Source organism: Carassius auratus, chromosome 11, assembly GCF_003368295.1.
Source record: "Carassius auratus strain Wakin chromosome 11, ASM336829v1, whole genome shotgun sequence".
Lineage (NCBI taxonomy): Eukaryota > Metazoa > Chordata > Actinopteri > Cypriniformes > Cyprinidae > Carassius > Carassius auratus.
The window spans coordinates 16,928,153-16,943,019 of NC_039253.1; the positions used below are offsets into that span (position 1 = coordinate 16,928,153).

The 14,867-nt window shown below is 37.3% G+C and overlaps 1 protein-coding gene across 3 annotated transcripts in view; it reads right to left on the bottom strand.

Annotated features, from left to right (window-relative positions):
• LOC113111228 (forkhead box protein P4-like) overlaps positions 1 to 14,867 on the bottom strand; it is a 130,729-nt gene that overhangs the window by 84,048 nt on the left and 31,814 nt on the right. For all 3 annotated transcript variants that reach the window (XM_026275814.1, XM_026275815.1, XM_026275812.1), the window contains exon 2: positions 6,659 to 6,836. In XM_026275814.1, the coding sequence (XP_026131599.1) occupies positions 6,659 to 6,826 (168 nt within the window). In that variant the 5' untranslated portion in view covers positions 6,827 to 6,836. The remainder of the gene's footprint in view (positions 1 to 6,658; positions 6,837 to 14,867) is intronic.

Below are 14,867 nucleotides of genomic sequence, written 5' to 3' on the forward strand. Positions count from 1 at the left end.
ATAAAAAGTGGGGGTCGGTTATGATAAAATGACTACAGGAAGACAAAATGTCAGACGTGAGAGAACATAGAAATAGGAGAAGTTATGATCTAATTATAAAATTACAAAAAGTTATAGTTATTTAAATATATATTAAATATGTATTATTGTTATTATTAAAAGTAATAGTATACTGAATATTTAATAAAATAACTTTTATAAATGACAGTAAATACAATTCATAAAATGTTCAAATGTCTTTCGATGTACTGATGAATCCCATTTCCGAAACCATTAAAGTAAATGCACAAAACTAAACATATTCATCTAATATATGTAAGAAAGTTGACCACCGTGACCCAGTACTTGTCAACACAAATCTATTTTCCCAAAAAGTTAAAGACTTAAATGTAAAGTGAATGGGGAAAGAGAAGAGGAAGTGAGAGAGACAGTAAAATAATCTGCTATCTCCTGTCTGTAGACCATCTGATCAAAAGAGCCTGAGCTTTACAACGATGTGGTCTCCATATGCATCAGCTCCAAACCATAACCAATGTCAAGCTGTCAGTGTTTGTCTGTGCCTAAAGGAGAAATCTGACTATCTGTTTCTCTCTCTGGTGTGTTTCACATCTCCGTTCTGCACCGCTCTTTCTCAGCTCTCCACTAATTAGGCAAGCAGTTGCTAATCTTCTCACTCCTTCTCACTCCTCAAGAGTTTAACCCAAAACTCAGAAGTGGTCAAAACTGATCTGAAAGAAGTTCAGGAGCATCAGGTCTTTACAGGCATCAGGCATTTAGTGTTAAACTTGGCCAGAGACTCAAAAAGAAAGACTTTCCTACAACAACAACAACTTTATAAAACTTCATAGGGATAAAAAAAATAAAATATGTAAAATTTCTAAAAAGAAAATGATGGTGGTGTTTGCCTGTGCAGTTTACCAGCATGTCATTTGAATCGATTGGTTTGAACAGCATAATGCATAGAAACATTTTCATAGCAGTTTTTCACTTCTTAAACATGATTTTGCATTGAATTTTCCATCAAACTCGATGATACATACTCGATTATCATACACGTTTTATAAATGAGACGTGATCTTTAGAAATTATACTAATTTATGAAAGTTTTGCTCATTTTATCAGGGTAAAACCCAATTATATGAATTGTTGATCATTGTCGCTCTAATCACTCACAAAGCAGGACGAGATATACTCTGAAGACCGTGAAAACTTCAAGGGAAATTGGTTCTCTTGATACTAAACAGCATACTAGTAGCAAAAGAATGGGTGACCGGGTTCTTCAAGAGAGCTGGTCTGGACCCAACAAGTTTTGTAACCTGCTACGCACCATTTGGGTCACATCCTATCTAAATGGTTGCTTTGACGCGAAACCACAGGACTACTGTATCCCAAAAGAGAGAGAGAGAGAGATAAGACTTCCCTATTAAAGAAACGAAGAGCAGAAGAGGGGACTGTCAGGGCTATTTCCCCCTGCCCAGGCTGCAGTAGCTGTAGAGGGGCTGCGGAGCGGGACCATTTGAAGTGAAGAACACTCGAAGGATTGAAAAACAGAAAACCCTTGGTTGGATTCCTTGCTTTGTGAAACAAGAGGATGAAATTCTATGAGGACTCCACTAGTGTGCACTCTTGATTTTTTTTCCTCTACCTCTCCTGTCTTGCTTTTTTTCCCTACAAAGCAAAGGGTTTTGCTGGTCTTGGGGTTGTGAAGCAGACAAGGAACATTCCTCAGGGGGGCCCAGGCGCCCTTTCTTGACACATCTCAGTGTTGCACTTTCTTTCCCCCTCCCTCCCTTGGTTCCCTCTCTCCAACCACTTCAGCCCCACTTTCCCCCATCGTTCGACTCTTTTCTCTTACATTCTCTGACTCGGCTATCTCATATCTGTTCGTACCCACCATCCCCTCCTCCCCTGAGATGCCTGCCTCCGTTCCTCTGACTCAAACCCATCCCAGCTCTCTCTTTCGCCCCTTCGCCATCTCACCCTCCCTCTGCTCACATTCTCCATCACTCTGCTGGGCTTCTGTTTGTTTGGTAAAGGCTGTTGAGTCTTTGACGTCTGTAGATGCCTATGATTTCTCCCAGGCTCCCGAGGGGCCCAGGGAGAGAGTGCTTTGTGCTCTGAAAACGTGGGCCTGCAAGGAGGGAGCTGGGACTCTTTTTTCTGCTCCAGCGCTTCTTGGCAGGGTATTTAACCAGTATCGGTGCACTGTGCTGCTTCCAGGTGAAAGATTTGGGCTTGGAGGAAGAGACTACACTAGACTAGACAATAAACAATCAAAAGTGAAACAGAAGTGTGGTTACTTGGGTGAAAGTGATATTTTTAATGAATTTCTAAATTAAACAAGTATGGCACAGCCCAGTTTCTAAAGCTGGGAATCTTCACAAATCCCACAATATCCAAATGAACCGTTTTTGGAGCCGGATGTTTGAATAGTCACAACCCCTTTAATATTATAACATTCTGTCTGCTTCTCTATGACTATACATTTAATTGAATGTATAAAATTTTAATGCAACAACCTTGTGAAGTACATCAGGATACCTGCATAACACTAAAGGGTATGACTTCACTTAAAGCCTGACATATGTCAATACATCGAAGAATCTACATAACACTGCAAATGAAAGGGGCTTGTGAAGGCCTTGCTGAAACAACGAATAATCTTTTTCAATTCCTTCCTCTATCTCTGCAGGGCTTTATAGTGACCTGCTCCATAAAAAAAGCTGTAAGAGATGAGGATAGCGGAGCAAGACATTAAAACTTGATAAATGACTTTTTAGGAGGCTCTGCCATGATAACACTTTACTGCTTGCTTTGCCATTTTCAGAGCCTTCCTCATTAAAGTCATTTGGCTTCAAGGCCAAATTCTCCATTCATTTATTATCAAATGAGGTAACTTGATGAACTAATTCATTCATTAGATTCTTATGAACAATGGCCATCTGAGATGGAATAAAGGAGGCAGATTTCTATGGCGTTGCCACCCATTGCATCGCTCGTTGGCACAAAACTCTCGTTTGAAGAAGAAAAAAGAGGAGGAGTGAAGAAATGAGAATAACATTTGGGATATCTCAGTGGACAAAGGGGTTAGGGAATGTCATTCACTCAAACTGCATAAAAAAGTCATGATTTTCATTCAGTCTAAAAACCAAACGTTGTGAAAAAAAAACAAGTAACAAAGTCTATTCCTGGTATTTGGATGCTGATTTTGAATAATGTAACTATAGAGGCTGGAAAATGAATAAAATATTTGAGCAATAGTAAATTTGCCATATTAAAGTGACAGCAAGATCAATGAGATAGCCTGGCTTTTTTTTTGTCTGTAGAGCAACTCAAATAACACTGAAGTAAATGTATAAAACTGCTACTGGAAGATGAGCAGGTGTGTGGAGCCTCACTCCATAAGGCTCAAGGTCATGGAGAAATAAAATACACCTACACATAAATGCTGGCACAGGCATGTACATATGCATTTATAGGCAAGAAACCACAATAAATATCCTTAAAGAGGATTGATTGTACCATTGAAGGTCTCTGGGTGGCATATTTCGCATCTGAAGTTAAACTTCAGAACTGAAGTCAGATTGTATGACAACTCAAACGGAATAACAAGTTGCTGCCAAAAATCCTGAAAAATTTATATAACATCTAATTTTGGAAATAATCTCAGTGTAACTTTCTCATAAATGTGACTTAAGACATAATTGTGAGATAAAATAGCAATTGTACGATTTTTCACGTCACAGTTACGCAAAATGCAGTTGTTATTTTAAATTGTAAATTACAAGAAATATAGCTGCAATTATGAGAAAAGTCACTGACTATGAGAGCCTCTCAAAACAAATAGAGCTAAATTGCAGTTTACAACTAGACAAAAGCTTTTTTCTGACCTCAAAAAGGCCAACATTCTATTGCATAATTATGATATAGAGTTACAGTTAAGCTGTCAGCTTCTTGTAGACATATGAATTATGAAAACCGTGATGTAAAATGTTTTGAACATTACTTTTACAAGGAGCTACTGCTGCCACCAAAGACCAAAAGTATGGGCATGCAAGAGAGAAAGTGGAAAAGGAAAATAAAGCGGGACAGAGAGGAAGGAAGAGAAATAGAGAGACAGAGTGTGGCATTGAGGGCACGGCGGCCATATGTTTGACATTGGAAATGGTTTAGAACAGAAGGAACTGGCAATTTCTCTCTCTAATTAAAGGCTTTGGCTCACATGACCATGTACAGGTGCACCAACACCAGACTGCAGAGCTGGGAAGAAAGGCCTCCTTGTGTGTGGTGAAGCCATGCTCGCTCAGCGGGAGTTTCCACACACACATACTCACAGAGGATGCAGCCAAGGAGTGCAAACATTCACATTCATTACCTTCACTACGATTTCAAGCCCTTATTTCAAGTGACAGAAAAAACTATGCAAAGTAGTTGTTATTTTACAAGTTCTTTCCTTCTCTTTTCCTGTTCTGCTCATGAACTCTCTCTACTCTCCAAACAACTTCACTGGCTACTCGTGTCGGTTTTTGAGCAACTCCAGTGGTCAGATTACTAAGATTACCCATTTGATATTCTTATGGAACCCTATGAACTGCAAGATCTGACTGAAAGAGGAACAAAAAAAAAAAAAAAAAAAACATTGGCAACAAAATAACTGAAAATTACTGTTTTGAAAGACAAAATGTCACTTTTTAATTTACAATTAATAGATAATATATGGTTAAACTATTGAATCAAAAGCTTAACCATTTTTTTTTTAAAGATTTATACCATTTAGTTTTTCGATTTTATATAAAAAAAAAAAATGCTTGAAATACAAATTGTGTGTGGATCTTCTAGCTCTTTGATGCCTCAATTAGTAATTATAAATAAAATATAGTTGCTTTAAAATATAATCAAAAAAAAATATGTAATATGTTTACATATAGGATTTAATAATATTTAACTATATATTGCTATACATTACGAATAATTTAAGAATATAAATATACTTAAAATATATAAAGAAAATTGTATAATTTATGAAGAACAAAATAACGTCCTTACAGTAGAAGAAAGTGGTAAATATTCCAGTTACTCATTGCTTCACTTTCACTATATAGTCAAACACAATGACTATATAAAGTGAACGGTCATAAAGAATTATGGGTAAGGGTCAAAGGTGATCACCCACTGTGGTTTGGATGTAGCAACACACATGCATAGCATTTCTCACCAGCATCAGAGGGTTAATGAGGATAAATATTAGAGAACATCAGTGTCAAAGCCTTTAGATTTACACACCAAATTAATCAGGAGAGGTAAATAATTTGGTTTAACAGATCCCACTTTTGGTAATAGTTAATAAATGTTACATTAAGACATACTAGGATCTGTTAACAGGCGTGCAGTGCAGCCGGTGTCATTGATAACAAGGTTGAAGGGTCCTGTTACCCTCTGCATCTGTAATGCATTTAGGGAAGAGTCTGGACAGAAAAAAATTATATCAGCCAAGAAAGTCCAGGAAATGAGGAAATTCCAACTGACAAACTGGATATGGAAGACACTGATGCATAGGCCAAAGAGCAAAAACAGCACAAGCCTCTGCACGCTGACGTGTCACTGCATAAAACAGTCGCTTTGAGGGTTATTGTGACTCAGGCTAGGCTGAGGCTGCTGCTAGAACTGGACCTAAAGTGTCATTGTCTATCTATTTTCATTATCTACAGGAACTAGCAATTCTGGAAGATCTCATGGAAATATGAAACCTAGAGGACTAGATTTGGTTAAAAGATTAGTTCACCCAAGAAAGTAATCACTGACTCACTCTCATGTCATTCCAAACCTGTACAAACTTACTTCCGCTGAACACAAATAGAGACATTTTGGACTGTGTATCATCAGTGAAGCCCAATATGTCAGGTCTTCTGAAACTATATAATAACTTTGAATAAGACGCAGGCTACTACAAATGGGTAATTTATTCAGTGTGATTCAGTAACAAATCAGTTTGTGAACAGGATTAACTGATTCGCTGAAAAGATCAGATTCATAAGAATGAATTGTTTGAGTTTTCAGACTGTTTCTTACACATAGCCATAGTATCATATGGCTTTAGAAGATTTGTAGGAAAGTGAACAAGTTGTATGAACTACATGTGTGATATTTTTAGGGGGCATGTTCAGAGGCCTCAAGCCTCATTCACTTTCAATATATTCATACATTTAGTAAATAAAGAAAAGGAATTTTGTTGTAATTTTTCTGTCCAGATCTATTAATATACATTAAATAAATTATTCCTTTATACAATGACTTGAAAACACCTCTAGACTATAATCACTTTTAATAACCGAATTAATCTAATTGTTAAATAATTAAATACATCAATTAAAAAATTAATTTCCATGTCAGGGTGAAATATGTCTTTCATATTTTATACTTTTCCCATTAAATGACTGAAAAATGACAAGCTGTAATACTATACACCACACAAATAAACTTTTTGAGATGTTGAAACCAATGCAATACAGTTTGGTTCACATAGTTGGTTGTTTATAGTTTGCGCAAGATGTGGAAATTGCACAACTAACAACTAACAGCTAAACACACTTCCTGAAAGTCTGGGTAGAGGACTTAGTGTCTTCTGCGCACATACATACACACACACACTCACACACACCTGCTGCTGTTGAAGGTGCAGTAAGTCCACCGGGCTGATCTCCCCATTGGTGTCACCATTGGACCCTCCCTCTCTTCCTCCGCCATCTGATTGGCTGCTAAGACTGCTGACTCCATTTTGATTGGAGGGTGTGGTTCGAATGGTCTCAGTTGCTGATTCTACCATCATCACGTGGCACCTGGGGGAAACATAGAAGATATTGATTGACCATCAAGCATTGTCGGAAGTCCTAGAAAGAATATTAGAATCTACATAGGCAATGTGTTTTACCACAAAAGCAAATATACACACTAACCAATAGCACAGCTTCACAATAAACCCCATCAGAAAGCGTTTAAATGCAGCAGAAATACAGTGACACAGGTGTTAACCTTGATAAGAACAAAATAAACAAGCTGTACGCCATACATCCATTAAAATATACCTAAAGAACCACCTGAGCCTCTGAACAGCCAATGGCAGCCAAGGACACAAACACGGAGGAAGGCACAACAAAAGTCTGTCTGAAGAGATACTTGTGTCAAACCAAAATGGCATTGTGCCATGAAAGAGTGCAATGCTTTTCACTTTTACCAAAGGTTACAATACAGTGCATCAGCTCTGATCGAAGGACATTTGTCTTTGACAGAAAGTGTTGATGCATCCACCAGCGTGACAAAGAAGCCCTTTCAATTAGAAAACCTGTTCTCAAAAGAAACCCTAACCTCACGTATACCTTATTATCAGCCGTACAAAAACACAAGAAACTTGAGGAATGCATTTACTGTCTTTAAGAGGTGATGAGTGTCCAAGAAGAAAGAAATAAGCCTTCAAATAAGTGAACGATTCAGTGAAGCGATGACTTATTGATGTTTATGGTATTATTAGAAAAATTGAGCTGCTTAAAAAAAATAAAGGGAAAAGTGTCAATTGTGATGTCATTTTTATTTAAAATACATTAAAGTGCTCCTATTATGGGTAATGAAAGGTTAATATTTTATTTTTTAGAGTCCCCAAAAACAGGCTGACATGCATGCAATGTCAAAATACACTTTCATTGTCTTATAATATGTGTTTATTATTACCTTATTGCTTAACGACTCTCAAACGATTCGCTCAATGATTCATTTTTCCAAACCCCTCCTTTGCGTGATGCTTATCTAAGGTGATTGGTCTGATTTGTCTCATTTTCATGTCATCATTCCGTAATGCCTGATAAAGCGGCGTTTGTGAGCGCAGTGCTGCTTTGCTGCTTTGTATACAGCGTATACAGGTAAACCGCTATTTTTACCACTCTAAAAAGAGGCACCTAGTGGCAAAGAATGAATTTGCATTTTCATTCAGGCCAATACAAACAGACCAACAAGTGGGCGGGTAATATGCTACTGTTTCATGTTGACTTCAACATGAAATGGCTTGGGATTCGTAAAAAAAAAAAAGGACTCCTTTCAATGATTCGTCAATTCTTTCTTTTGAGAGACAATAACTATATACATGGTGCACTTTCAGATTTTAAATGTTGTCGGATTTTTTTATTCACTTAGAGCTGTTTAATTTTCAAAAATCCATAATAGGTACACTTTAAGCATGCAATTCAAACATGAAATTACTTGAATACACCTCTTCTGTTTTTTTTTATTTGATTTGATTTTATTATGTGAGTTAATATAATCATTTATATATTAATATGCATATTCATAAAGAAGAAAAAGACAATAAAAGATCAAGATTCCTGAGAAGAAAAAAATTGAGTAATATGATATTAAATAGTTTGTCAAGGTTAGATCTGACTGTATAATATCATATTGTACAATTCCTAAAAAATACATTTACTAAATTAATGATGTGTGTAAATAAATCAAATGTTTTGTGTGCGTGTTTAACCTTGGAAATCATATTTAAAATTAATCAAAAGGAACACAACATGAAATTCATTTAATTTAAAGTTGAACTTAACTACATACTTTAACTACATAATGCAAACAGGGAACACACAGCGTACATTTCTAAGAACTCGGCATGTGTGTTTTCATCTAGATTTTCACTACATTTTGCTTGCTTTATTTAACCTTGCCTCCTTATTTATCATTGACGTGCTTATGAAAACCCCAAGATATTCACTTGCATTGTGATTGGATTGTGGGAATGGTATTATCAAAACATGTAGTACGTGCCGTGCAGTAAAGCTCGCCACAACAACAGCTGAAGACGCAGATAGAGAAGACTCTTTACCTGCTTCTACACCCATATCTACATCAGGACGTTTTGGATCTCAAGGGTGCTTTTATGGGTCCAGCAAGTTCACAGTAGGAATCACTTAAATGCACCTGGTTGAGGAGTTATATACTTCACACAAAACTGTCAACTGAGGCAATCACGCGAAACTTGCATGACTGAAGAGGATGCAGGCATGTCTTGTATCATGGGGGGCGCAAACCAAAAATGTGGGTGGTTTTATTGTCTGTGGACTTGTGAGAAACTTTAAACCATGTGCGGTTAATTTACATCCACCCATACCATGCAGGGGACAATACTAAACCCCAAAAAACTCTTCAGCTTCTTTTTCATCATACAGTATGCAAAAGTCTCAAGCTCTTTGAGATATGCAAGACTTGAAGGAATGAGCAGCTGCTGAGCGAGTGCATCACTGCCCTATTAACCAGCCTGGGGTGTAAGCAAGCATGAAGCCTTGTCATATCCTGTAATGGGTGTATATTGCCGCTATAATGGAAGGTCGTAAATAAAGCCGCCCAATAAATCTACACAGGGAACCTTTGATTACGGCTGTGAGACAGAAGTTTGCAGCGTCTTGTAATTGTTTTTGGCAAGCTCATTTAAGCCGCCAGTGTTGAGGCTTGCTGCATCTTGTTTAGCCCCTGAAGCCCCTCTAGCTGAACTTTGACCTGTGAGAACAGAGGAAGATGCATTTTTCTTCTAAGGGGGAGTGAGAGATACAGAAAGGATGGGCGTTCTTTTTCAGATTGAATAGATAAAATGAGCATTTTGTGGAAGGGGGAGGTAAAGAAAAAAAGGCACGTTTGGCTTTTAATTGGGACGGAGGAGAAATGAGACCATACTTGCCTTGGCTTCAGGGACCAAAAAAAAAAAAAAACAGCTTGCAACACACAAAACAAAAATCCCAGGACCAGCGTCTTTGCAACATGGTAACGCAATGCATTTATGTTCTAATATCAGCAGATTTTCTTTGGCACTTACAAGAAAGGGTGGAGGGGTGGTGATTCATTCTCTATCCTGTTTCTGCAAGTACTGAGGCTGCAACAAGGGATCATGGGAACTTCTGTGACTGCCTGTTAAACGTTGTTTATATTGCTGTGAGTTGCTAAGGTAAGACTGCAATGAATTCTGATTAGACTCCAAAAGCGCATTTTTGTAAAAAAGTCAAAGCTTTGTAGTTCTGGTGATTTTTTTGTTCCAAACGTGTATTAAAAAAGGAAGTTACACAAAAACAAACAAGGTCAGGAAATGGAGAGATGGCGAAGCAAGCCACAGTTGATCTCATTCATGACTAAATCCCATCCTTGCCGATGCAAAGATCCTCCATTCCCTCCTTTCTCGTTCTCTCTCTCCATCTACCCCCGAGGCAGCTGCAGTTCCGTTCCTGTGCTCTGGGTCGGAGTCAGCGGCTGGCACGGGAACAGAGGATTCAGAGAGAGCAGGGTTGAAAAGACGCCGTCTGAGCCAGGTAGGCCAAGGGGCGGATGTCTCCTGGGTAAATCTCATACAGGTGGGCCGTCACTTCACACCCTCTCAAAAAATAGCAAGCCCAGCGGGGACTAAAAGCTTCCAGTACTCCGACAGGGTCAGAGGTGAAAGGTAGATTGTCTTTTCCCAGCTCCCTTTTTTATTGTTTAGGGAACACCATTTACTGAAGACGTCAACACTGTAAACCATAGACAAAGCATCAGGTGTTCCTGCCTACAGCTGTTTTTGCCTTTGCAAGCAACAAAAGCAGATGAGTCAATGGCATACGAAGAAAAAAAAAGTAACTGAAAGCAAGTAGAGGTCTTGGAACGTTTGTGTGGTCTAACTAATAGTAAAATGTAAATTATATATTTCCTTATACCTTAAATTCATACATACATACATAAAGATCTTAATTTCTCCCAAAAAAAAAAAATAATAATAATATATATATATATATATATATATATATATATATATATATATATATATATATATATATAATTTGATAACATTTTAAAAAATTACTACATTTTGGGTCGTTTTACAACCTGAATACGAAAATAAAAAAATAATAAAAACCTTAATTATTCAATAATTAATGTTAACACGAGGAATTATTACTTCATAAAATATTACACCAACATGGCATTTTACCCCCTACACTAAACAAAATAATGTATATTGAATTCCATTGTGTATTTTTTTAAATGTAGATAATTAATATACTTTCTAACAAATTAACTCAAGCTACACTTCTGCAGAAGAGTCGGTAACGTTCGAATGAGGACCGGCTCAGCGGCTGAAGCACAGATTCGTTGAAGTGGAAGTGAATGTACCTCTGAACCCGAGTACCAGCTTTTACAGTCTTTCATGGCCCGCTCGGCATGCCGAGAGCTTTGAAGAGGATTGAGGCTGTCGGATCCAGCTGGCTGATCCCAGATCAGCACATCTGCAACCCCAGACTGCGGATTGGACTCTGCGTTCCGGTCCGACTCCAAAACACAAGCCCTACTAATGCCCCCTGAATTCAGCACTTCCAGCCCGGATCATTTCACCAGAGAGAAGATAGTAGACGGCCAGTGCCAGCTAACAAAATCAGTCTTTATTATTTCAGATGAAAATGAGTATATTTCAAATCCTTCACATAAAAGCTTATAACTGGCCTCTAAAACATTGAAAGCTCTATAACGGATAATTGACTGTGATACCTGAAATTAAATTTTACATGTTCCGCTTTTTTCCGTCTTGTTTGGGTCTCAGTGAAAGAAAATATGGCAAACATTAAAACGGCTAAAGAGTTTCTTTCACATTAAAAAGTTCTGCTCAAGGAGCGATGTTTAAAATAATGCGAGGATTCAAGCTGTAACTTACTTGGCAATGTCGACAGACTGGTTTAAATTTGCTTAAACTTCAGCTCTCCGGCACACACCAGAGCTCCATTTCACTACAAAGAACATTACCCAGATCTAAAAAGAAACCAAAACGGGCATAATAGAAGATGACAACTTTGAACAATATTTATAAAAATGGAATACCGCCTAAATCTGACAGTCCTTTCCCACTTTTTTTTTTTTTTTTTTTTTAATCACTGACTCATTCATTTACTCCATCTTCCCTGTCCTCTTCTCTATATAGGAACTTTTCAAAGCATATGCTAAACCTTCTCACTTTTTTTTTGTCTTCCTTTGCACCTGTGGAACAGCTCTTTCTGCACGTTACGCACACGCTAGCACACACAGACAACCTTCTCAGTAGATTTTTTTTTTCTTTTCAGCAGCTTACCAGATTAATAACTCTTTATCATGTTAAGCCTTATACAGGTCTATTTATATAAGTCCCACAAAGGCTGTTTCTAGAGCCTTGCATCAGCTCGCAAGAATGCTCTTATTAATAAAAAAAAAAGAAGGACCCAACATGATTAGTGGAGACAGCCAAAGTTGTGCCAGCACATCTCATGTCTTCTCCCTCAGGCTACCGAAACAACAGTCCCAGAGAGAAGCAAACGCTTCATCAGGAGTGCGCCGCCCCGTTTGTCACTAAATCTGATTGAGCAACATAAAAGTCCACCTGAGCACACGTAACATACCTGCTTTATTTCAAAACCTAGTGAGCTGTCTATAAAGGGGGGACATTAAGATACTATTGTTGAAAGCACACCTAAAGTTGCTTTTAATTAGGCCATGTTTCACGATACCTCATTTTGGGACATAATGCATATTGACATGCTACTATAGTAAAAAAATATATATTTATTAAAATATATATGTATTAAATATATATATATATATATATGTATTAAATATATATATATATATGTATTAAATATATATATATATATATATATATATATATATATATATATATATATATATACACACACATACTTTAGATGCAGATAGATGCAGTTTAGATTAGGGATGCACGATAATATCGGCACAATATCGGTATCGGCCGATAAAAGCTTAAAATGACCATTATCGGTATCGGCCGATATTAATATTTCTGGCGATGAGCCAAACCGATATTCTCCAAGTGAAATAATTGACCTGTTTTTCAGATGTGAATGTCTGTCTACATTTGTAAAATAATAAATTTATGGTAGAATCAGTACAGAAGAGATACATGGATTTCTCTTCAGTAAAATTAAAGTTTAAATATATCAGTATATATTTGTATATATATCGATATCGGTATCGACATCGGCCAAAATTATTTTGAAAATATCGGCATATCGAATATCGGCCAAAATCCAATATCGTGCATCCATAGTTTAGATGCAGTTTCTGAAACAAACGCACATTCATTGTGTTTGTTTATTTGCCTGACCAGGAAGAACTGCTCTTGGGACACAAACATTCAGGAACGCAGTCTACGGAAGGATAGGGTGTATTTGTGTTAGCAACTCCAACTGCTAGCCCACGGGGCAGAGGGCAGGTATGTGTGTGTCCCAGCGGTTAGAACACACAGCTTGTGGCTTTTCCTCTAGATTTGTCTTCCCTAGACGTATGGTTGGTGGTGGTGGTGGTGAAAGGGAGGGGGCAGGTATGACTACACCAACTAAAAAGGCTGGGCCCAGGGGAAGTCTGTCACTGTCTGCCATGATGACAGATAGCAGGAAGACCCAGAGCTGAGAGAGAGCGTGAGAGTGAGAGAGATGTAATGAGCAGGGTACCGTAAGTAAGTCACCACAAGAAAGGGTCTGAGACAAATAAGTGTTCCTGATAGAATAATAAAGGAAAGCCTGAATTGCTGGGTGTCTCTTAGCAGTTTTAACCTTGGCCCAGCACCGGCCACTTCAAAGAGATCAACTACCCGCTCCTCCCGGGGGGCACGGTGCACTGGAATATCCTGACAGTAAAGAAGAGACCCTCGTTTGAAGACTGCTTAGCCGAGCACTTATGCACTCCCTTTTTATGAGCAAAGCCGTTCTCCACTCCACTCCAGAGCGGTTTCCCTCCGTGGAAGTGGCACACTGCTTCACTTGGCATTATGACAGAATCCCTTCACATTGCCACCCACTTATACACTCACTCACCCCAGGCCTTTAAATTCATCATGAAATGGCATCCGCAACCCATTTTACTGATGTAATGTGACATTTTGAAGTGAAACAAGATAATCCATGAGAAAAAATGGTTGACATTTATTTATTTGTTCTTTTTTTTTTAATTGATTTTTTTTTTTTAATGATTATTTTTATTCTATTCATCAGGAATTGACTGGGTCATAAATAATAATTGACTGGTACCAAAACAAGGTCAAAGTTTTATAAAAAGTCATACAATGTGATCCAAAAGACAATGTACACTTTATAATAAAAAATTTAATCCTAACTAGAGTTATCACCAACTAAAACTAAAATTATTAAATATTTGTTAATTGACAAAGTTGAAAAAACTAAATAATTAGACAAAGATGTGAAATGTTGTCATGGCATCTAACTGAAACAATTAAGTTTGAAGGACTAAAATTACTAACTGAAATTTAATAAAAGAGAACAAAATAGCGCTATAAAAGTACTTACTGTTAAAAATGCACAAATCCCAAATGACTATATGAATTTACATAAATTTGTCAATAATTTGCTCAAATGCGAAACAGTTAAGAATTGTCATAAGACGGTGTTGAATAATAATGAATTTGTAAATTGAGCTAAGAATAAAGTCGGTAATAACCAGTATGAACTAAATTATGTATAATAGGAACGTGGAAGTTTTTTCATGTTGGCTTTTAAATGAACCAATGTCTGTTCACCTACCCAAAGAGAAACACACACAAATGTGAGTTATTTTAATAATGTTGATTGTTTTATTCTAAAGCTCTAGACTGATTCAACTTTGTTAACTGGAATCAATCTCAGGTAAAGGACACCAATTGTCCCGTGGGCAAAATAATGTACCCCAGCTGCCTCAATTGCTCCAATTAGATCCCTGCAATTAGTGTACTGCAGTCTCCTTGGATAAAACACATTTCTTCTAAATACCAGGTAATCAGATACATACAAAGTCCTTGTAAACTCATAATT